This window comes from Chlorocebus sabaeus, chromosome 9 (genome assembly GCF_047675955.1).
Source record: "Chlorocebus sabaeus isolate Y175 chromosome 9, mChlSab1.0.hap1, whole genome shotgun sequence".
NCBI classification, from domain to species: domain Eukaryota; kingdom Metazoa; phylum Chordata; class Mammalia; order Primates; family Cercopithecidae; genus Chlorocebus; species Chlorocebus sabaeus.
Genome location: NC_132912.1, coordinates 115,149,043 through 115,173,432, shown reverse-complemented (window position 1 = coordinate 115,173,432; position 24,390 = coordinate 115,149,043). Strand labels below are relative to the sequence as shown.

The 24,390-nt window shown below is 40.2% G+C and overlaps 1 protein-coding gene across 9 annotated transcripts in view; it reads right to left on the bottom strand.

Annotated features, from left to right (window-relative positions):
• Nucleotides 1-24,370, bottom strand: part of VTI1A (vesicle transport through interaction with t-SNAREs 1A) — a 507,313-nt gene extending 482,943 nt beyond the window's left edge. For 4 of the 9 annotated variants that reach the window (XR_005244054.2, XM_007964110.3, XM_007964106.3 and 1 more), the window contains exons 1-3: nucleotides 23,907-24,366; nucleotides 10,409-10,467; nucleotides 6,376-6,486 (exon numbers count right to left, since the gene is read on the bottom strand). Coding sequence is in view for 8 of the 9 variants with exons in the window: in XM_007964110.3 (XP_007962301.1) it covers nucleotides 6,376-6,486; nucleotides 10,409-10,467; nucleotides 23,907-24,000 (264 nt within the window). In the remaining variant the exon portion in view is untranslated. Of the gene's footprint in view, nucleotides 1-6,375; nucleotides 6,487-10,408; nucleotides 10,468-23,906 lie in introns of all 9 variants that reach the window. The other 5 variants (XM_038008813.2, XM_007964107.3, XM_038008814.2 and 2 more) reach the window with 4 other exon arrangements.
• Between the last annotated feature and the right edge of the window lie 20 nt (nucleotides 24,371-24,390).

Sequence of the window (24,390 nt, the reverse complement as noted above, 5' to 3'; positions counted from 1 at the left end):
GAGCGCCCCCACCCTGACCCCTATCAGCTTTACCCAGATCTTGGAAAGATGAACTCACAGGAAAAGGAAACTGAAAGTCTGACGCTCTTTGATTTTATTTTATTTTATTTTTTGAGGCTGAGTCTCGTTCTGTTGCCCAGGCTGGAGTTTAGTGGCGCGATCTCAGCTTACTGCAACCTCCACCTCCCCGGTTCAAGGGAGGCCTCGGCCTCCTGAGTAGCTGGGATTACAAGTGTGCGCCACCATGCCCGGCTAATTTTTGTAATTTTAGTAGAGATGGGGTTTCACCATGTTGGCCAGGCTGGTATGTGAACATTGGTATGCGAACTCCTGACCTCAAGTGATCTGCCCGCCTCAGTCTTCCAAAGTGCTGGGATTACAGGCGTCAGCCACCGTGCCCGGCACTTTTAAAGGTAACAGAGAAAGCTTTACCAACAGGCTCCCATCCATTCTTCTGGGGGGCTGCTGCCTGCGAGGCTCCATCAAGCAGAGCCAAGACAACCTTTGCTTGCCTTCCTCCCCTCTCGCTCTGATAACCTGTTCCCACGCTCCAAACCTCTGTGCTTTTCTGCACAGTATAAAAACTTCAGTTATCTGGCCCTACTTTGAGTCTCATACTTTGTGTGTGGCCCCTGTACTTATGCACACAATACATTTTGTTTGGTTTTTCCCATTAATCTGTCTAGTGTCAATTCATTTTAGTATACTTCGACTCGATCCTTGAGAGGGAAAGTTTCAACTTTCCTACAGTAAACAGCAAACTATTACTTTTCATTCTCTGATATGTAAAATTATCTGTTGAGGAATTAAGAAACATTAAATCTACACTGAACTTTCATTTCCTGCCATGGTGGAGTAATTGGTACAAGACAAACCCTCCTGTTCTAAACAACTGTGAACATGGACAAAATGCACGAATCAATTGCTTTCCAAAGTTGGACAACAAGCAATGGAGGAGTGTAATTCCTCAAAGAAGAAAAACGTGTGCAATGAGCCCCGCATGGCTCTCAGCCTGGAGGCACTTTCCCGATTGCAGCACATGGAGGGGGAGCCCACAGGGAGTGCAGCAAGTCACTGAACTTAGGAGGCAGACACTAGAGTTAGGACTGCCGGGATGCATCATCAAACATAGCAGGGTAATGGTGAGAAGCAGCCACAAAGAGAAGGAGCTCCAGAAATCAAGAAAGTGGTCCCCTAAGTCTTTGGCTGAAAATGAACTTGCATATGCAGAGGACGAGACCCCACGAGGTCTCACCCCCAGAATGCGTACTGGGGAGTAAGGGATTGAATGGATATTTTAGAGGTTGCCCAGGGCAGAGAGATGGAATTCCAAATAAACACAGGGGAGAGAGCACTTACTAAACACTCCTGTCATTCAGAAGGAACCCAAGAAAGGCCACACCATAAAAGTAGGGCTACTCTAAACGTGCCCTAACAAAGTCGAACCATAAACTCTGAAAGGACCAATCTGATTTGCCGGTAAATTATCTAACTGCCTGAATAAAGCCTCACATTCTCTAAAGCATGCATTGTCAACAGGAGCAATATCATGTCCACAGAGGCAAAAATTAGTTCTTGGGAGTATGATGAATCTTAAGACATTACAAAGATGTGTGGCCCTCCAAGGAGCCATAGTACATAAGAGATGTACAGATACAGAATATCTGTGGTATTAAAATTTCATGGGGGAAGGAGTGGGATGATTAGGAAAAACATGTCTAAAAAGTATCCTTAGAGAAGTGATAATGAAAAAAAAGGTTGAGATATACTGTTCTAAAAAATAGTAATAAAATATAGGCTTTATAACAACATAGAGGCCATAACAGCAAGTATAATAAAATGATTAGCCATGTGAAGAAGCAATGGTACAGGTTAGAATACCTAGAAATTGACCTGGATTTTATTCAGCAGACAATGAGGACTCTGGGATTTTGTGTAATGGCATGACATAAACAGATCAGTGTATTCGGAAGATAATTATGGAGTATGTAGAGGGTTTTCAATGACACAAGAACAGAATTAGGAAATCATACTACAATTATACAGATAGAGAAACCATGAAGGCTTCCAGTAGTAGAGATATTTAGGTGGTAGATCTGCTAATTCTCAGTGACGCAGTGGATGTACAAGGTTGAAAAATTAATGATAACTCTGAAGTAACCAGTACTTGTTCAATCTGAGTGTGTTTAAAAGACTCTGGGATAAATAGTAAGAAATATAAACCCGGAGCTACCAAGAGGTCTGGGCTACAAATACCAGTCGGTATAGATGCAGCCATGGAAGGAACAGGAAAGATGATAACACACAGAGGAGGTGTTGGGAGGAAGTAGTGAGGAAGCCTGAAGGATCCAGGCATCCAAAGGGTAAGCAGAGGAGAACGACGGGCTAGGGAAAGAAAGCAAGTGGACAAATGAGTCAAAGAAAATAGTATTGAGTTGTCCTCTGCCCCTTCCCATGGGCATAAACGCTCCCTCGAAGTCTTGCTATTACAAGGGGAACAGGAGAATGGCTTCAACCGCAATAAACACAGAGCTGAAGAACCATCTCTGCTAGTCTTTCTTGAAATTCAGTATTTCTAGGTATGGTATGTCAGCATACAAAAGCTATCAAGTATCTTTAAATAGATATTCTCCATTCATTTAAAAAAAGGATTAAATCTATAAAAGAAATAATAATTTAAAAAGGGAGTTATGTCAATATTTTCTACACTCTATTCAAATATATCATGTGAGGTGGTGTGGTAAAATGAAGAAAGCTGTAAAACAGGAATCGAAGGACCATTCACTTCTCAAAGTCCTCCGGTGACTTTTCATCAACCCAGAATAAAAGCCAAGGTCTTTACCACTGCCTACAATGCCATCACAGATCTTTCCTCTGCTTGCTCTGCAACCACACACGTTTCTTCCTCTCTCACTTAAACCTCAGAGAACACCGGAGCAAAAATGGCCACAATCACCCTGCTGGTTACTCTCTATTCATTTATTCACTTTACTTTATGTAATGTATCTCTACCTGAAATTATACTATGTATGTATTTGTTTGCTGTCTTCCCTACTAGACTTTTCCCCCGCTATAATTTAAACTATATGACAACGAGAACTTTATCTTGTTCACCACTGCTGCATTCTAGCACCCAGGACAGTGCCTGACACACCATAGTACTCAAGAAACTCTCGTTGAATGAAATCTGTAATTAATCTAAGCTTCTTTGTTCTATCATGTGTAAATGAGCATAGTAATCCATATCTGCTCTGTCTATTCTTCACACAATGAAATGAAATAATGTATGTTAAAGTAATTTACAAACTGTAAATCACTATTCAATAGAAGTAGAGGTGGTGAAAGATGTTTCCTAACATGGTAGAAGAAAGCTGTGGTAGCAAATATACATATAAATACATGAATTGTTAATGACAGTCTATATCAAGCAAGTCCAACCCATGGCCAGCAGGCTGCAGGCAGCCCAGGATGGCTTTTTGTGGCCCAACACAAATTCATAAACTTTCTTAAAACATTATGAGGTTTTTTGCGATTTTTTTTTTTTGTTAGCTCATCAGCTATCATCAGTGTTAGGATATTTTATGTGTAGCCCAAGACAATTCTTCTTCCAATGTGGCCCAGGTAAGCTAAAAAATTGGACATCCCTGGCCTAGAGAATAAATTTTTAGTTTCATAGTTATTGGTTCCATTTTTCTTTATAATAGAAAATATAGCCTGAAAGGAACACTTATCCAAGTATACAATTTCCAGATACCTAAAGGACTTCACCCAGTATTGTACTCTTTGGGAAACAAGAAAGACTAAAGATTGGGTTAGCTGACTTACAAACCACAGAAATAATTTAACTTCTGAAAAAAAAAAATTAAGAATAAAAGATTAAAACTGACCTAAACATTACAAACTGAATTGTGTCTCATAAATTCCTATGTTGAAGTCCTGATTCCCATACTGAGAATGTGTCTCTGGAGATAGGGTCTTCAAAGAGGTGATTACATTAAGATGATGTCATTCATGTGGGCCTTAATTCAATAGGACTGATGTCTTGTATGAGGAAACTGGGACATGGAAACGTGCAGAGGGAAGACATACGAAGACACGGGGAGAAGCCACCTAAAGATCAAGGAGAGAGGCCTCGAAAGGAACCACACCTGCCAACACCTTGAACTCCAACTTCCAGTTTCCAGAATTGTGAGAAAACAAATTTCTGTTGTTTAAGCCACCCAGTCTGTGGTACTTTGTTGTCGCAGCCCTAGCAAATTCATATCCTTTGTTTTTCTAGAACCCATAAGAAAAATCTTTAGAAAAGAGTTCCCTTTAAAAAAAAAAAAAATTTCCCAAAAAAGTTTCATTTTTTAAGCAAGCTAAAATAATCTTTATAAACATGTTATTTTGCTTTCATCATTTATACTGAAACTTTAACTTCAGTTAGAATTTTCTCAGTATATATCTGAGTTGTTCTTAAACCAATTTTCTCACTATATTTCATATTTTTACTGAGAAAAACTAGCCTTTCACAAAGCAGTTGGAGAAAATTTTACATAGTACAGAGCACAGACTTAGGCATATACATTTATTTTATCAATTTGGGCTCATCATGAGTTTTAATTTGTTTTTTTTAATTAATAGGAGCACAGTCTAAAAGGTATCAGAGTTATAGATGTGATCCACCTCAACTTCTCAGGGCAACAGCCACTCAAACACAAACCAAGCATGCATAACTGCAAATCACCCTATTTTCAGACTCTGGGAGGGATTTCTACCAGGTCCATTGATGTTGGTCTTACAGTGGAAAAGTATACGGTAGCCTAGAAGGTGTAACCTCCAAAAAGCAAAACACCTAAGGCAAGAACTGAGGCGGAAAGATCCTTACACATTCTTGACTTTCCTTGTGAATTTGGGCCCCAGATTCAGAAACACAGCTGATTCATCACCCAACACACGACTTTTGTTGCTCATAGGTAAGAGTCAGATCTTTCCTCCCCTGTATCTTTCTTTTTTTAAATGTGAGTCATATGAAATTTCATTAAGTTGCTGAAAACCTAATTTCCTGTGCCCGCCTACAAGAACCGTTAGTTGTTATTGTGTTAACTTCTTTGTCCTTTTATCATTGGCGGGGTTTTAAAAATATTTTTTATCTACATCTTTTTATTTTTAATTGCAGTAAAGTCACATAACATAAAATTGACCATCTTAACCATTTTTAAGTGTATGGTTCAGTGGTGTTAAATACATTCACATTGTTGAGTAACCAAACTCCAGAACTTTTTATAAGTTTCAGTCTGGCAAAACTGAAACTCTTTGCCCATGAAACAACTCTCCATTTCTCCCTGCCCTCAAGTCCCTGGTAACTACCATTCTACTTTCTGTTTCTATGAATCTGACTACTCTAGATACCTCTTATCAGGGGAATTATGTAGTATTTGTCTTTGTGAGTGACTTACTTCACACAGCATAACGTCCTCGCAGTTCATTCAAGTTGTTGCACGTGTCAGAATTTCCTTTCTTTTTTAAGGCTGAATAATGTTCCATTGTATGGATATACCACATTTTGTTTATCCATTTATTTAACAATGGATGCTTAGGTTGCTTCCACCTCTCTGCTATTGTGAAAATGCTGCTAAGAGTATGGATGTGGAAATCTCTCTCCGAGACTCTGCTTTCAATTTTTTTTTGGACATACACTCAGGAGTGGAATTACTCAGCTGTATCTTTTCTACTCCTATTAATGTCTAATTTCTAATAACTTTAACATTATGTCTTTACATTTATATTCTTAAATTTGCTATAAAGCAGATAAAGTTGAAAGCCAGATATATAGGAAGACACAGCTAAATATTCTCATGGGCAATTAATATAAAGGATCACAAATAAATTATCAATTAAAAGTGGTTTCTTTTGTCTTTTGGGGGAAGGGTATAATATATCCTATTAAGAATCTAATAAAGTCTATGGAGTTTATCCCAGGAAAAAATACACATGGAAACATGCATCCAAAAATACAGATATGCTTTCAGGAGATTATGAGCCCTTGAAGTCCAGGAGCTTCAAATGTACAGGCTGCATCTTAAAGGCTCCACACCCTGAAAGGCCAGAAACTGAGTTTCAACATTTTAATAAATGCTAAGTACCAGTAAATACCATTCACACTCAAAGGGCCGCATGACTTGGATCTATTTGTGAGTCATTAATCCAATACACCTTAAATTCCACCATTAGCTCTCTCTAGAACCATTTTTTAGATCCCTAACTCATAAAGAATGAAAGCTGTTACTTGTCTTCTACACGAGCCCAAAAGACTGTGCATTTAATGCTGACTGAGGCATGAGAAGGAAACAATAAAAAAGTAAATATGACAAAGGGTCGAATTTGACTCACAAAATCTGTTTCGAGTTTTCCCATTTCTTGTTTGTAGCTTCTCATTCTGTTGCTGTACATCCCTCGACTTTGGGGTGGTATTTCTCGGACTTCTAAATCCATCTGTTCAAGCTAGAAGGAGGAGAGAAAAATGTGATTTAAACCACATTGTTACTCTTATTTGAACAAATGTTTATGGCTGAAAGGATCTAATTCCAGTTCCTCATTTTTGTAGTTGAGGAACCAGGCTCAGGGTGCTGAATGATCAAATAACACTGAAACTACTTTTACTCTTAATTTTTGTTTAGTTCAACAATTCTGAGTACTTGCCAAGTGACACACATTGTGCTCAAGTACATGCTTTGTTAAAACATACACATTTGGCCAAGCGCAGTGGCTCACGCCCGTCATCCTAACACTTTGGGAGGCCAACGTGGGTGGATCACTTGAGGTCAGGAGTTTGAGACCAGCTTGGGCAACATGGCAAAACCCCGTCTCTGCTAAAAATACCAAATTAGCTGGGCGTGGTGGTGGGCACCTGTAATCCTAGCTGCTCAGAAGGCTGAGGCAGGAGAATAGCTTGAACCTGGGAGGCAGAGGTTGCAGTGAGCTGAGATTGCACCACTGCACTCATTCCAGCCTGGGTGAGAGAGCAAGACTCCATCTCAAAAATAAAATAAAATAAAATAAAAACTAAAATAAAATAAACAAATTAACCCAAACATTCTTAATAATTTGATTTCAATATACTTGGAATAGCCCATCATTCAATCTAACCAGGTTTTGTCTTCTGACCATTAACCTCCACAACTATGGGAAGATAAAGTAAGCTATTCTTTCCCATGGGTAATCCGTGAAACAAGCCAAGCCTTATTTGGTGACCTTTATTCTGGCAGGTGTTTTCTAATTAGGAAAATCACATACCAACCAACATGTGATCTTTACCTTCATCCTAACTCCCAATACTTTATAACCACATTGATATGGCATTAAATGGATACAGTAATATGCTAAATTACATATAGCTCAGTGAAATCACAGCAAGGCGCTTTTTTTTTTTTTATTTTAACAACGTGCTATCAGATGACACTTTGGATACAACACAGAAGAGTTTAATTGGCAGCAATGCAGAAATACTATAAGTTTAGGCACAGGCTTTGAAGCCAGACTCTTACGTTCACATCATAGGCTCTACTACTTATTAGTCATGGAATCTTGAACAGGTTTCTTAATGTCTCTGTGCCTTATTTTTCCCACTTATAAAATAGTATCTTTTTCACAGAGCGGCTGTGAAAATTAAATGAGGCAATTCCTATAAGGTACTTAGAACAGTGTCTCTTACTTGACAATTGCTAGATTAAAATGAACTCTAGTAATGATGACTGCAAGTGATGAAGAACATACAGCAAGCACTATACAAGATAGCAGAAGTGGCTTACTTGTAGTTGTCATTAAAAAATAAAAACCAGGCTGGGCACAGTGGCTCACGCCTGTAATCCTAGCACTTTGGGAGGTCGAGGCAGGTAGATCACCTGAGGTCAGGAGTTTGAGACCAGCCTGACCAACAAGGTGAAATCCCGTCTCCACTAAAAATACCAAAATTAGCTGGGTGTGATGGTGGGTGCCTGCAGTCCCAGCTACTCGGGAGGCTGAGACAGGAGAATTGCTTGAACCTGGGAGGTGGAGGTTGCAGTGAGCCAAGATTGCGTCACTTAACTCCAGCCTGGGCAATGGAGCGAGACTCTATGTCAAAAATAAAAATAAAAACCCGTAACAACAACAAATTGGCCCAGGCCATGTCTGATAAAATCACATGTAGTTCACCTTTTAAAGCCTTCTAATAAGTTCCTTCCAGAACCCTATCAGCTTATCGCTAATAAAACCTGTATTCAGGGTTAGTGACTGAAAAACTATAGTAGCATACAGATAAACCAGACAATCACCTTTCAATTAATAGGGCTCAATTTATTATAAAGAAAAAAGATAATTTTAATTAGCCTTGATTTAAATGGTGATAGTTTAAATGATTATGTCTCAACATAAATGAGAAGCATCAATAAATAAAATCATTACTCAGCAAGACAATTATTTAAAACAACTCTCTGAAATCATCAATTATTTAGTTCTAACAAGGTAAACAGGATCATCCGGAAAAATAACTGCAAAAATACATGCAAGCCAAAATCTGAGACTTATGTATATTTTTGTTGAAGATATTTTACATGGATACTTAAAACTAAATTAAAAGTAGGTAAGAAAGAAAAAGGAAACACACAACAAGCACTTAAAATGAAAGCAAGAATGAGGCTAATGTGCACTTGTTCCATGTTATCACAGCATTTATGTGGCCAATGCAGAGTGGGAGAAAAGATCATTGCAAGATGTGTAGTGTCCGAGAGACTAATACAAACCAGATGTTCAGCAGAAACACCATTAATCCCAATAGTCAAATCAAAAAAGTTTTTCTCCCAAGGTCCTCATCAAAAGGGCAGTATGGGCCGGACAAAGTGGCTCACACCTGTAATCCCAAAACTTTGGGAGGCCAAGGTGGGTGGATCATCTGTGGCCAGGAGTTCAAGACCAGCCTGACTAACATGGTGAAACCCTATAGCTACCAAAAATATAAAATTAGCCAGGCGTGGTGGTGCATGTCTGTAATCCCAGCACTTTGGGAGGCCGAGGCGGGCAGATCACTTGAGGCCAGGAGTTCAAGATCAGCCTGGCTAACATGACAAAACCCCCTCTCTACAAACAAATGAGCAAAATTAGCCAAGTGTGGTATTGCTCGCCTGTAATCCCAGATACTTGGGGCACTGCGGCATGAGAATCGCTTGAGCCCAGGAGGCAGAGGTTGCAGTGAGCCGAGATTGTACCACTGTACTCTGGCCTGGGTGACAGAGTGAGACTCTGTATCAAAAATAAAATAAAAAAGAAAAGCAACACACTCATATAGGGACACGATGCATAGTAACAAGTGAGTCATGCTTGTAGTAGTCGGCTTCTAAAATCCCAAATTAAGACACAATACTTTTAGTCCTTTTTTGCTCCATGTTTTACTAACTTATTTATATAAAAAAGTAGTAGATGAACCAGAGCTCTGGGTTAAGCAAACTAGGAGCAAATATTTACTCTACGACTTAACAGGATTTGGGACCTCCAATAAGTTACTTCATCTTTTTAAGTCTCTGTCTCCCCATCCATAAAATAGGAGTGGTAACAGTGTTGAGAATCACTTGGCCAAGGTTCTCTCATGCTCCTACATGTCTTGCCTGGTATGCCGAGAATACAAGGTCCTGAGCACTCTGTCTGAGCCATTTCTCAGGATTGTGTTTGCAGGGAGCTCAGGGAGAGGAAATAATGTGTCCCCCTGGGACAAACAACAGCCTTGCTTATAGGCTGCTAGAAAGTGGCACATTTTGTAGGCTCTCGTTCCATTCCTCTAAGGCATTCTAATGCTGTTGTAAGCCTACCTACAACATCTAGGCCTGCCTGCATCACCACTGTGGGAATTCAAACTCAGGAACTGATGCAACCAGCCTGAAACACTGGCAACTGCTTTTGTTGTAGATAATAAAAATCTTTTGTATCTGACCTAGGAGTCTCATATCTTCTCTAGTCATCTATGAAACTGTAGCAAGCTCCCTTGAGAGCTTGCAAATAGGAGAAAATATCAGACCCTTTATCATTTTTGACAAATAATATTGTATCACATGGTTATTGAGAAAATTAAATATTATAAAGCAAGTAGTATTTTTAATCCAGTGTCTGGTATCCAGTATGCCTTTATCCAGCATTAGCTATTTACAGCTGTTATGAAACGTATTATGATGGAATAAAAATTAGAGACAGATATTTAATGAATCACCTTTACTAAGAAGAAAAAAATCCCAAGAAGCTATTAAAATCTCTTCAATTTAAAAACTGACAAATTCTGAATTATAAAATGCTAATCAGCAATGCTTCACATTTCCACAATGTATAAAACAGGCTAAAGGAAGGCATTAGCTGAAATGGCTCTGGCTGTGTGTTAAAATACATTACTGTCTGTACATACCAGTTCTTTCGCTTCTTCAAGCTGTTTCTCCACATTTGCAACCATCTGTTTCTTTTCATCTGAAACAAACAATAATACCAAGAAATTGCTAAAGATATGAATAAATTTAATATTTTAAAACTTCAATGTTTATATGCCTTTCTCTTTTCTGGCCAGTCAGATTACAGAACATAAGGCAAAAGAGCATATCATTCTTTGGTGGGTTCGAAACCACTTCAAGTCACTGATTCTAGGCTATCTAGAAATATATAATCCGATAGAGTACCTAATTATTAAGAGATACCATTTTTAAGAGAAACACATTTTTAAGAGAGACTAAAAATTATGTTGCCCTTTAGGAGAGACTAAGTTAACAAGAGCAGATTTGTGCTGGCCTGAGGAATCTGTGAAGTCATAACTTTAATAAATTGGGAATAACTGATTTGTTAATACAATTTAAAAGTCATATACAAAAACATCACCTAAAACTGGGCAAAAACAATCCTTTAAAAATTGTACTTTCAGGCCGGGCACGGTGGCTCAAGCCTGTAATCCCAGCACTTTGGGAGGCCGAGACGGGCGGATCACGAGGTCAGGAGATCGAGACCATCCTGGCTAACACGGTGAAACCCCGTCTCTACTAAAAAAATACAAAAAACTAGCCGGGCGAGGTGGCGGGCGCCTGTAGTCCCAGCTACTCGGGAGGCTGAGGCAGGAGAATGGCGTGAACCCGGGAGGCGGAGCTTGCAGTGAGCCGAGATCCGGCCACTGCACTCCAGCCTGGGCGACAGAGCGAGACTCCGTCTCAAAAAAAAAAAAAAAAAAATTGTACTTTCAGTAGCATGGAGAATCAGGTGTAATGGAATAAATATTTGAAGTTAGGACTACTGATTCCAAACTGAAAGCTACTATCTCACTCAACGGTTATGGGATCCTGGGCAAGAAATTTTTCTCTTTTTTTTTTTTTGAGACTCAGTCTGTACTCTCTAAAATGGAAAAAAAAAAATATCTACTGGATTACTTTTAGCTCCAATAAGCTTGATGCAAGTGACATTACTTTAATACTATAAAGTGCTAAGTCTCTGTATGTGGTTTATTTTTCTAATACAATCAAGTTATAACCCAACTGTAATTCCCTTCTCTAGGAGAGAGATGTCCTGGCAGACAATTTCAGAAAGCTTTCCCATACCCTCATTCCAACCAGTCAGCCTATTTGTTCACATACCCTAGTTAAGTTTCATGCAAACCAAATGTATTGAACATCTCTAGTTTTTGTCTGCCTGCATCCTTCTCTTCTCAGGCAACAGCCCCTACTCTCTTCAAAGGCCCCCTTCCTCACCAAGCAGGACAATGAAAATGCTATCTCCATAAAGACTCTGCTTCTTCAGTCACAGTGAGTGACTTGGCAAATGACAGGCATCTAATCCTAGCTGGGCTAATCTTAGTAACTCAATCCTTTGGCCACATCCATCTGGGGGTTGGGTGGTGGGACAGGCATATATGAATCAGGGAGAAGAATCAAAGTTCTAGAGCAAGGGGAAAGTCTTTTCCTCTCTCCTGGTAATGAGAAAATGAGCCTAGAAGCTGCTGGCATCCATTGGTCTAGCTCCAAGGACAAAGCAAGCATGCAATGGCTGAAAATAAATCCTGCATTTAAAATGAAACACAACTGAGAGACACAGAGAGAGAGAGAGAATTAGTTCCTGGCTTGAAATAACTGAAATGGCTTGACTTTATAAAAGCTTGACTTTACCATAGTTTGGTTGCTTGAGCCAAGAACTTTGTTGTTCTTTGTTTAAAACTGGGTTTATGTCACACAGGAGGCTAATGAGATTGACTAACACAACAGACTAGAAAAGTCATGAAGCTTGAAATGGGCACAACACCTACCAGCTGACCAGCCTTCAGAAGGACAACCAATCCTAAGTGGGGAAGCTTTAGTAGAAATTATTTCACTGGCCAGGTGCGGTGGCTCACGCCTGTAATCTCAGCACTTTGGGAGGCTGAGGCAGGCGGATCACAAGGTCAGAAGTTTGAGACCAGACTGGCCAACACAGTGAAACCCCATCTCTACTAAAAATACAAAAAATTAGCTGGGTGTAGTGGCGGGCACCTGTAATCCCAACTACTTGGGAGGCTGAGACAGGAAAACTGCTTGAACCCAGGAGGCAGAGGTTGCAGTGAGCCGAGATTGCGCCACTGGACTCCAGTCCAGGCGACAGTACGGGACTGTATCTCAAAAAAAAAAAAAAAAAATTTTTTTCACTAAGACAATGATTAGATTATTAGTAGATTCTACTAATCCTAACCCTTTCCCTTTGTTATCCACAAACTGTAGAGGGGAAATAGTTGTCACATAAGATGTTTTATGTGTACTCACAATATTTCTCCCTAAGCAAAATATGCATTTGGGATTAGAATTCCACTTAATTTTCCCTCCTTGAAAAGTTAAATCTACACATCGCCAGATTAAATATTTAATAGATGATCCCAAATTTATTTGCTTCTGGGACATTTCAATCCTTTCATCAGTATCCTCACACAGTTACAGTTAGAATAGCACTATATTTTTGTGATAGAGAAAAATACAAAAAAAGACAGGCCTATCTTGGATCAAAAGTGAGATAGTGTATTTACACCTCAGGAGGAACATCCTGTTCTCTTTAACGTATTCAGTTGATAGGAAAGTCCATGCCATGGACCTCCAGGACTAATAAGCATCAGTTTTTCTCATTAGCAAAACAAAACAAAGAAAGAAGCCTCTCTTGACCTGTATTCCCCTTTGCTAATATTCCTCTCCTTTCATCACCAGCCAATTTTCTTGAAAGCAAGGGTATAGACTCTGTTTCCCTTCCTCATCTCCCTCTCCACTTCCTGTAAACTAACTACTGCCCCCACCATGCCACTGAAATTACTCTTACTACATTAATAACTCTTCCTTTGCCCAAACTAATAGACATTCTTAGGTCCCGTTGTGGCTTCTTACACTTTGCTCCTCCCGTCCTATAACTTTCTCCTCTACTGGCCCCCATGGCACCCTGATATGGTAATTCTCCTGAACGCTCACTCCTGTCTCACGGTCCTCTGCTAGGCATTGTATTTTTCAGGCCATCTTTTAACCGCTGATGTTCCTTGGAGTTCAGTCCTTGCCTTTCTTATGACCATCATCTATGTCCCTGGGCAATTTTATCCATTTTAAAACTATCATATTATGTATTTATGATCCTAAATCTTTCTCTCTGATATATTTCCAGGCCTTCAATCCTTTAATCCCAACGCTTATGCCCATCTCCACCAGGCCCACCTGGCAAAGCTCTATGCAAAACTCTCCTCAGAAATCATCACTTCTTTGAAGGCTTTCCTAAACCAACATAAGAGTTAATCACTCCCTTGTACATAAAATACGTATAACTCTTATGTCATCCTAATGATTTATCCCTCACATGAACAACCTTTCAGCTTAGTGGGGCTTTGGGAAGACAAGAGCCATGTCTTAATCATCTTTCTAGTCCTACACTATAATGAACTTGGCATATACAATCCGTTTTCAAAAAATGAAGGTAAGTTAAATAAATAATGCAGAACAGAGCAAGAATTTGCAAAAGAAGCTATGCTACTAACCGCCTTGGTTTCCCTGCCCCCTCTCCCTTTTAATCTTCCTAAAATTTCGCTTTGATGGATCAGTTGAGCTTAGCAGTTAAGGTCCTTGACATTCCAGAGCCAAGCATCCTTTCCAACTTTATTTCCAACTACAAGCTTTCTAGTATGCAGTCTACAGACAGACTGTTCATTGCCACCCAAACAAATCTTGTTTTTTCTTCTCTACATCTTTGTTAAGCTACCATTTAGGGTTCTTTGGCTGAATGCGACAGAAGTGATTCTGGCTAAACTAAGCCAAAAAAGAGAATTTGTTAGAATAATGTGGGGTGGCTCACAGAATCAATGGACAAAAATGAGTCACCCAGTTTGGGAAAGACAGTATCAGGAGTAGCTCAGCATATCAAGGGAATAGGAACATACAGTCCCTGCTAAAGAAAAGTCTTGAGCAGCTCTATTCTCTTTCCTTGGTTCATCCTGATCAAATTCCTGGCAAAAAGTCTATGAATGTCCTTGCTTGGGTAATACGTTCATCTCTTGACCTACAGAGGGCAGGGCAGTCTGTCAGTTCTATCAAGACTGGAATAACGGGGTTTAAGTAGTTCCTCAATAGGAAATTGAATAGATAGAATGAAAGCTGCTGGGTGCAACAGATGCCCACTGCATCCATGTATGGCAGCCTCTTATAATATAGTCTTTCCCTGTTTCTGTCTGTCCAAACCCCACCTATCCTTCTGGGTGAGCTCCTGAGACATAACCTCATCTCCTTGAATTCCTAGAGTTCTTTGCTTGGCTCTAGGGGGTCCAACGGTCATTAAAAATAAGGTTCTGTAGTTTCCTCTTTATTTATTTATTTATTTTTTGAGATGGACTCTCGCTTTGTCGCCCAGCCTGGAGTGCAGTGGTGCAATCTTGGCTCACTGCAACCTCTGCCTCCCAGGTTCAAGTGGTTCTCCTGCTGCAGCCTCCCGAGTAGCTAGGACTACAGGCATGTGCCACTACACACAGTTGATTTTTGTATTATTAGTAGAACGAGGTTTCACCATGTTGGTCAGGCTCGTCTTAAACTCCTGACCTCCAGTGATTCACCTGCCTCGGCCTCCCAAAGTGCTGGGATTACAGGTGTGAGCCACCGTGCCCAGCCTGCAGTTTCCTCTTCAGGCTCATCTCTGGCTCCTTGAAGGCAGAGACTACTTTTGACAAATCGTGTCCAATCTCTGTATTTAGCATAGAGAGCTGTACATGGTAGGGGCCATTAAGTGCTTACAGAATGAATAATTCAGTCTTAGCACGCCGCAACATACTTATTGCTCACAGAGAAACTGAGGGGAAAAGACTGGGGCAAATCTTCCCATTTGAATGACAAATTTCCCTTTACAAAAAAAAATTAAATTGGGATAGAGGTGGAATTAACACAAAATTCATTTCATCATGGTGCTGTCAGAAATAATGATGGAACTGAGACATTCTTTGACTGGTCCTTATAGTGTTCCTCATATTTTTAAGAAGACAAATCTTAAAAGTGATGATTTAGGGGTAAAGTATGAAGAAAGAAGGAAGGAAGGGAGGGAGGAAGGAAGGAAGGGAGGGAGGGAGGGAAAAAGGGAGAGAGGGAGGGAGGGAGAGAGGGAGGGAGGGAGGGAGGGAGGGAGGGAGGGAGGGAGGAAGGAAGGAAGGAAGGAAGGAAGGAAGGAAGGAAGGAAGGAAGGAAGGAAACGAAGGAGAGAAGGAGGGAGGGTGGGAGGAAAAGGAAGGAAGGAGGGAGGGAGGGAGGGAAGGAAGGAAGGAAGGAAGGAAATGAAGAAGAGAAGGAGGGAGGGAGGAAAAGAAGGAAGGAAGGAGGGAGGGAGGGAGGGAAGGAAGGAAGGAGGGAGGGAGGGAGGGAAGGAAGGAAATGAAGAAGAGAAGGAGGGAGGGAGGAAAAGAAGGAAGGAAGGAGGGAGGGAGGGAGGGAAGGAAGGAAGGAGGGAGGGAGGGAGGGAAGGAAGGAGGGAGGGAGGGAGGGAAGGAAGGAAGGAAGGAAAGAAGGAAGGGAGAGAGGAAAGGAGGGAGGAAGGGAGGGAGGAAGGGAGGGAGAAGGAGGGAAGGAGGGAAGGAAGGAGGGGAGAGGGAAGGGACTGAACTAGATGACCTTGGCAATACCTACCAACACAAAGTTTTGGTAACCTGGCAACATTTACACGTAATTCCCAAAAGAGATTCATTCTGCCCACCACAAATGACATGCCCTTTCAAATAACATGTTCCTAGGATTCAGACCTTTGTAACTAAGGGTTATCATTAATGTACATGGTGCTCTGTGTTTAATATTATTATAGTCAATCCTTAAAACAACCTTTTTGAGGTACTATTACTATTCCTTTCTCAAGCCATTAAATAAGATCAGAGATGTTAAATTATTTCCTGAAAGTTCAACAACTAATAAATAGCAGAGTTGGAACTCTAATGGGGTGGGTCTGTTGTCCTGAACTGAGTTCTTAACTGCTACATGTATTATATAAAATGTACTATTTAATATATAAACAAAGTTTCCCACTGTTTTTCTTTTCTTTTTCTTTTTTCTTTTTTTTTTTTTTTTTTTTTGGCCTATAAGCTTGACAAGTGCTGATGTACATACACATAAGTCTTAGCATAGTATGTACGATCTTTTCTTTCCTACTCAATATATTTTTAATTAGTTTTTTTTTTTTTTTTCTTTTAGAGACAGGGTCTTGCTCTGTCTCCCAGGCTGGAGTGCAGTGGCATGATCACGGCTCACGGTAACCTTAAACTCCTGGGTTCAAGGGGTCCTCCCATCTCAGCCTCCTGAGTAGCTGGGATGACAGGTGCATGCCACTATGCCCAGCTAGTTTTAAATTCAATTTTATTTTGCAGAGATGAGTGTCACTATGTTGCCCAGGCTGATCTTGAGCTCCTGGGCTCAAGTGATCCTCTCACCTTGGCCTCTCACTTCCTAGTCAATATTAACAGAAGTGCTTAGTGATCATATACACACAAGTCTTTGCATAGTATAATTATTTCTTGAAATTTACAGAAGTGCTTAATCAGCACAGAACAACCTCATTAAAGTGAATGTGTCAAGGCTCACTTGAATTCAGTTACTTGTACCTGTCTTTGTGCAATGTAGACATGTTAAAATAAAACTAGCAGCAGCAATTATGTATGTACTGAGGAATGCAGAGTCAAACCACTAAGAGAGGAACAGATAATTTTTAAATGGGTATATTACTGATGCTACCCTGTGTAACATGGTATAGAATGGTCAGTTTTGAAATAAAGCAATTCTAGAATGATCCATCTGATAATGGATTAGCGTTGGAGATACTAGCATGAACTTGTGTTTAACATACTATATACACAAATGATTACATATGCAAATGCTTGTAGATATGTTCATATACATGGCTTAGTAAATACATGTGAATTTCCTTGCTCTGTCAGCTGAGAGGTACCAGAAGCAACAACACCCCAGGAGTAATGCACACACCTAGTATCCAGATCTTGGTTTCTAATACCCTTCTTTAATTAAAGGAAACAGGATTCCTCAGAGAAAGGGCTGATTCCAGCACTGAAACAGGAAATTGAGAAAATGATCCTGGAGTATCTTATACTATCAGAAAATAATAAAGTCCTTAAAAAAAAGGAAAGAAAAAAGCCAAAATGATGGGGGTATATCAAAAGGACACAGAAGCCAAATGAAAAAAAGGCTCCCAATGGTCAAAGCTAAAACAATTTGAGCAACACGAAAATAAAGTAGTATTGGAATATAACATAAAGGATAAAATAGATATCTATGAGCCCATACTGATGTAAATGACTGAGTAAGTAAATAAATGAATAGATAAATCTCTCTTACATAAAAAGAATTACAAATAATTTATGTAATTACTTGGCTTCAAGGAGGTAGAGCGTAACTCTCAACTCCTTAAGTACAGGCTATGCATATATGATTTTCTTCCAAATAGTATGGAAAAGGGAGGGAAAGATTAACTTTAAGTGGAAAAACCTGGCAAACACTACCTCAGCCAGGTGATAAAGGTTAACGTCAGTAGTGGTAAGTCATGTTGACAGTATGTATCTTGATATGTGGTGAAAATGACGCTTTACCTCTGTGGTCCTCCTCCCCAAAACCCAGAACTCCAATCTAATCATGAGAAAAACATTGAGCAAATCCCAGTTGAGGGATCCTTCTAGGAAATATCTGACCAGTACTCTTCTGAACTGTAAAGTCATCAGAAACAAGGACAGTTTGGGAAACTGTCATAGCCATGAGGGGCCTAAAAAGCCATGAGCACTAAATGTTTCATGGTATCCCGGATTGGATCCTGGAACAGTCAAAGGACATTAGGTAAAAAGCAACAAACAAAACAAAACAAAATCTGAATCAAGTACGACCTTTAGTTAATAATAATGCATCAATATGGGCTCACTAGCTGTAACAAACGTACCATATTAACATGATGTTAATCATAGAAAAAACTGGGCAGGGAGTATATGGGATTCTCTGTACTATCTGTGTGATTTTTATGTAAATTTCAGACTGTTCTAAAATAAAAAGTTTATTAAAAAAAAAACTGAAGCCATTACTTAGGTTGACTAAATTGACCAAATATACATATAGACAACATACAGATAAATATATAGATCTATAGATGCATACACACACACACTTGTTTATACGAATGTATATTATTCAAAGACGAATACAACTCTGTAAATGCTTTTTTTTTTTTTTTTTGAGACAGAGTCTCACTGTGTCACCAGGCTGTAGTGCAGTGGTGCAATCTTGGCTCACTGCAACCTCTGACTCCCTGGTTCAAGTAATTTTCCTGTCTCAGCCTCCTGAGTAGCTGGGATTACAGGCACGCGCCACCACGCGCAGCTAATTTTTGTATTTCTAGTAGAGACAGGTTTCTCCATGTTGGCCAGGATGGTCTTAATCTCCTGTGCTCATGATCTGCCTGCCTTGGCCTCCCAAAGTGCTGAGATTACAGGTGTGAGCCACCATGCCCAGCCCTAAATGCTTAAATTTTTTATGAGACATAACTGGGCCATCAGTAACCGCTAAAGACTATCTCCCCTGTACGCTCCATTGAAAAAGTTGGACCTTGCCCAGCAGCTCACAAAGCTGATTTTGAGGTAGCCTGAATCCTAACAAGGAAGAAACTATTGTAGCAGTGAATTCCCGAACTAGGACTGGAACCATCCCTTCAACTGTAACCCTCTAGAGCAACAGAAATATAATGCAAGTCACATATGTGATTTTAAATTTCCTTGTAGCAGCATTTTGTAAAGTTTTTCAAAATAAAAAACTTTAAAGTTAAGAGAAACAAGTAAAAGTAAAAAACGTTAAAGAGAAACAAGTGAAACAAGTGAAATTAATAATTTTTTAGTTTTAATATTATGTAACCGCATATATCTAAAATATTATCATTTCACAATGTAGCAACAGCCACATTTCAGGTGCTCAATAGCTACACGTAGATATTACAGCTCTAGAGCCAAATATATTTTAAGCAAACCACGGTATATCATGAACAAAAGCCAACTTTTCTGAATTATTTCACTGCAACCACCCTGTAAAGTCGAGAGAGAATCACAGAAGTGTGTTTATGCTTTCATCCACATATGGCTAAGTCTAGATGGTCTAGACAATCCTCCAGGGCTTGGCACAACTAATCCAGTAGACTCAGGGATTTCCTTCCGGAAAGGACACCTGCCTTGTCCGACTCCACTTTCACTTCTCTCCTCTGACTGCCCCCGCTGGGATCCTGAGTTCAAAGCCCACTTCCAAATTCATATCTAAAATGCCCTAATCACTTATCTCCTTTCAAATGTGTTCATCAAGAGAAATTGACCTAATTCTAGTCTAGGGACAGAAAGGAAGCAAGAATTGAAGTGTAAGATTTAAGACTTCAATTAACATGACAAAGTCTGAAGATCCGGGTCCTGGCTAATCTTACCAGCTGCTGTCTTCAGCAGCAGCAGTAATATCATTAATGGCTAGTATATCACGCATTTTCTCTGTGTAAGAACTGTGTTAGTGTGTTACATGCTTTATTTCACTGATTTTTACATTATAAGGTTGAAATTATTACTCTGTCATTCCCATTCTACAGATGGAGGAGACAGGCCTAGAGAGGCCAAGCAATTGCCCATGACTGCACATCCAGTAAGTATCAGAACTAGGGTTCTAAACAGATCTGATGTCATGTCTGAGTCTGAATCATTTTGCTGTAATACTTTCTTGGTACAATTCTAAGGACGGCCATAAAGTGACAGGATTCACAACAGATCATTCTCTCTGTGAATGGTAAAGTAGGCAATGAATTGCAAAAAGATTACCTTGTTTAAGATTCTTCAGGAAGCCTACTTCATGTAACAGAATCTTTGCACCGGAGGAAAACATTCCCCACTTAAGAATTCACTCCCATCACTAGAGGAAAAGGGACTTCACGATAAAGTACTAACTGTATAGTTTCTGCTCATCCCCTTTCCTTACTTTCCCACAGAACTGTAATAACTAAAAAAACAATTTTCAAATATACTGCCATAAGGGTATTAAGAAAGAACTCACCCATCTCAGTTTGATTGCTAAAATTAGTTAAGATTCAAACACTTTAAGAGCAAAATCTCTTTATTGTTTAAAAAATATCACAGAGTAATCGATTTCTTTCTTAAAATAAAAGTTTTAAATGTTCACTCTTCTGTTCTTTTTGGAAGCAATACTTTAATACATTGTAACATGCACAGCACAAAGTTCACTTCAATAGATCTACCCACTCTACTTGAATTTAAGTAAATTATTATGTTGGGGGAATGAACTGCCTTGGCTGGAAAGTTTGCTCCAATTTTTATCCTTCTTAACTCAAGTAAATTATAGTTCACCCTCTGGGTCACTTTTAGCCAAACACTGCACTTGCTAATGATGCCCAGAGAGAGAGATTATATTTACTTGTCTCAAACTACTTTTGCCATGGTTATATATATTAATGTCTGTTAATCTACAGACATACATCTGAAATTCATAACTACATGGATATATTTTTCTTCTTTTTCTATTTATCAATTGGAAATACATTATAAAAGGGGCAAGCACAAGTCATTATTAAGAAGGCAACCACTGCATTTTTAAGAATTATGATTAGGCCAGGTGCGGTGGCTCACGCCTGTAATCCCAGCACTTTGGGAGGCCGAAGTGGGCGGACTGCGTGAGCCAAGCAGTTTGAGGCCAGCCTGGGCAACATGGCAAAACCCCACCTCTACAAAAAATATAAATAAATAAATCCAAAAAATATCAGCCAGGCACAGTGACTTGTGCCTGTAGTCCCAGTTACTTGGGAGGCTGAGGTGGGAGTAGCCTTGAGCCGGGAGGGAGAGGTTGCAATGAGCTGAGATTGCACCATTACACTCCAGCCTGGGCGACAGAGCAAGACCCTGTCTCATAAAGAAAAAAAAAAAAAAAAGAATTATGATTATTTAATAATACAAGTCAGTAAGCATTTTTCCAGAGCCAGCAATGCAGTCTCCTTTCAATTGTAATGTAGCTCCTGTGTTTGGGCCTTACATAATACTACAGCTAAGGAGAGGCACAGTTTTTTTAATTTATTTATTTGTTGAGATGGAGTTTTGCTCTTGTCGCTCAGGCTGGAGTGCAATGACACAATCTCAGCTCATCGCAACCTCTGCCTCCCGGGTTCAAGCGATTCTCCTGCTTCAGCCTCCTGAGCAGCTGGAATTACAGGCACGCGCCAACACACCGGGCTAGTTTTGTATTTTTAGTAGAGACAGTGTTTCTCCATGTTGGTCAGGCTGGTCTCGAACTCCCGACCTCAAGTGATCTGCCCGCCCCGGCCTCCCAAAGTTTTGGGATTATAGGCATGAGCCACCGCACCCCACCCACAGTTTTATTTTTAAGGTACTGAATTCAAACAGTTTCCTTCTATGTGTTAAGAATTGTTACATTAAAATATAAAGGTAGAAAAAAATTGTAACACGATCTGTTTTCTTGGAAATAGTTTTTACAACTTGGCATGCAAGGATGATTTTGTTACCTTCTAAAACAGCTTCCCAATACAAAAGCTAATAACCCAAAGAAATGTTTCTACTGCTAAAACAATTACAATTAAAAATGAGTAAAACTCTAACTGGAACCACAAGTCCTGATACTCTGAGGCTCTGGGACTCAATTCAAAGGAAGTAGTCTCCAACAATAACAAAAATCAAGATGATCTCCGGCAGTGGAGAAAAGCAGAACTGAAGAGAAGAAGCGAGGTGATGTATCATGAAGAGATGAGGCCATCAGCCACTTTCGACACAAAAATCTCTGAGGCAGCAGAGCTTGGTGGTATATACTACCTTGGTTCTCTCCTCTTGTTCCCTTACTTGGACTCATAAACCTCTTTAAGACATCATCCATCTCCTCCAGAACTAACTGGGGACTTCAGGAGATGAGTGGGGTGTAAGTTCAGAGATCCTGGCTTCAAGCAAATATCCCTATTAACAGAAAATAGGTGAGGGGAAGAAAAACAAAGAAATAAGGGAAGAAAATTACTTATAAACACATAAGTTTTGGGGGAAGCAGGGAAAGGGAAAGAGGAATGACAACTTAGGTCCAGGAGAAATTATTGCTAGTACCAAGACAACTGGGCAAGTGAAGCGCCCACCAATCCACAGATTAATGAGCGCAACCCCCTTTCTACACTTTATATCCTGGAGCTAGGGTAAGGACAAGCCTAGCAGCCAGATGATGGTTCAGTTTCCCTAACAAAACTAAACAAAAATGTAAAAACCTTTTCTGTGATTAACTACTCAAATCTGTAGAGAAAGATAATCCCCGAAACAACATTTTCCAAACCAAAGTTACAAAAGATCATATTAATATTCACCTGCTCATTCACTTATTTTTCTGAGCCCCTAATAAGTAAGCACCAAGCAAATCAGAGCCAGCTCCCACCTTCACATAGCTGACAGTCTAGCATAGAAAATCAGATGTGCTAAAACACAAAAGCAAACCCAAAAACAAAAACACTTCCAGATGGGAGATGTGAAATTTTTTAAGTGTGAAAAACTATCTTGTACCAACTTTGACATAAAACTGCGTTATACAATAAATCCCCAAGAAGGATGAGAAACAAGAAATGGGGATGGGGGGGTATGAAAAATACTAATGCTAATACAGTAACTAACACCACCAAAGGGGCTTTAAATATGTTTTTTTAATTTAATCTACCTAACAACCCCATAAGAGAAGTACAATTTCCCCCCATTTACTAAGAAGAAAAGTTGAAAGAGACTAAGCAGTCTGCTTAAGAGGCACAACTTTTATTTTATTATTTTATTTTATTTATTTATTTGAGACGGAGTTTCACTCTTGTTGCCCAGGCTGGAGTGCAATGGCGAGATCTCGGCTCACTGCAACCTCTGCCTCCCCAGTTAAGAGGCACAACTTTTAAGTGACAGAGGTGGGATTTGAATCTAGGCACCCTGATTCTTACCTCTATTTTGCCGCATATAATTATAACAATATTATTACTAACACAACAACGCCGCTGTAGATTGTAGATCCATCAACTACGTACTTTCATTCATTTTCTTTGAATACTCACATCTCTAATTAACAAACGAAAACATTAAGACTCTTAAGACGTTAAGAAACGTTTCCAGGTTATACAAGTTCCAAGGAAGTGAAGTCGGGATTCGAACTCAGATGGCTCAGATTCAGAAGGCTCTTTTCACGGCACCCCACACCCGAACTTGACTCTTTACCCTCAACCAAGGCAAGCCCTACCTCTCCGGGGAATAGCCAGCACCACCCACTCCAGCCTCGCGCCTCACAGACACACTTGTTCGGGCGGCGTTCCACCGCCCGCACCCTCCCCGCGCTCCCCAGCACCCTCGCCCAGTCGGGCAGAGCTCTCACCAGGCGGGAGTCGTGGGACCCTCGCAATCTTGCTGGTGATCTCTGCAGTGAGCACCGCGAAGTCCTGCTCGTAACCTTCGAAGTCGGACGACATGACGGCTCCGGAACGAGTGGCCCAGGCTAAAGCCTAGGTCAGGGAAACGGCCTCGAGGGGCAGCGAGGGGTGCCGCGGCTTAGGAACCCCGGGAGGTGCCCCCGAGAGCAGAACGGAGAACCGGGAACAGCTCTCAACCCAGTCGCTTCCTGGTTGTTCGTCGCGATCTCGGTTCTCCGGAAATTGGGTTGCGTGCGTGCTTTATTTTCCGCTCCGTCTTTAAGATAAGTAAGTTCGCTAAGGAAAAGCGCCCCAATTAGTGGCCCCCCCAAAAAAAGCGTATGAAAATATGCAGGTTCTGAGGGATCACTAGGAGAGGTTTTTTTTCCCCTTCGTGTTCTGGGAATCGGCTCCGGATCCCCACGCTACAGGTCACAGGAACTTACTTCC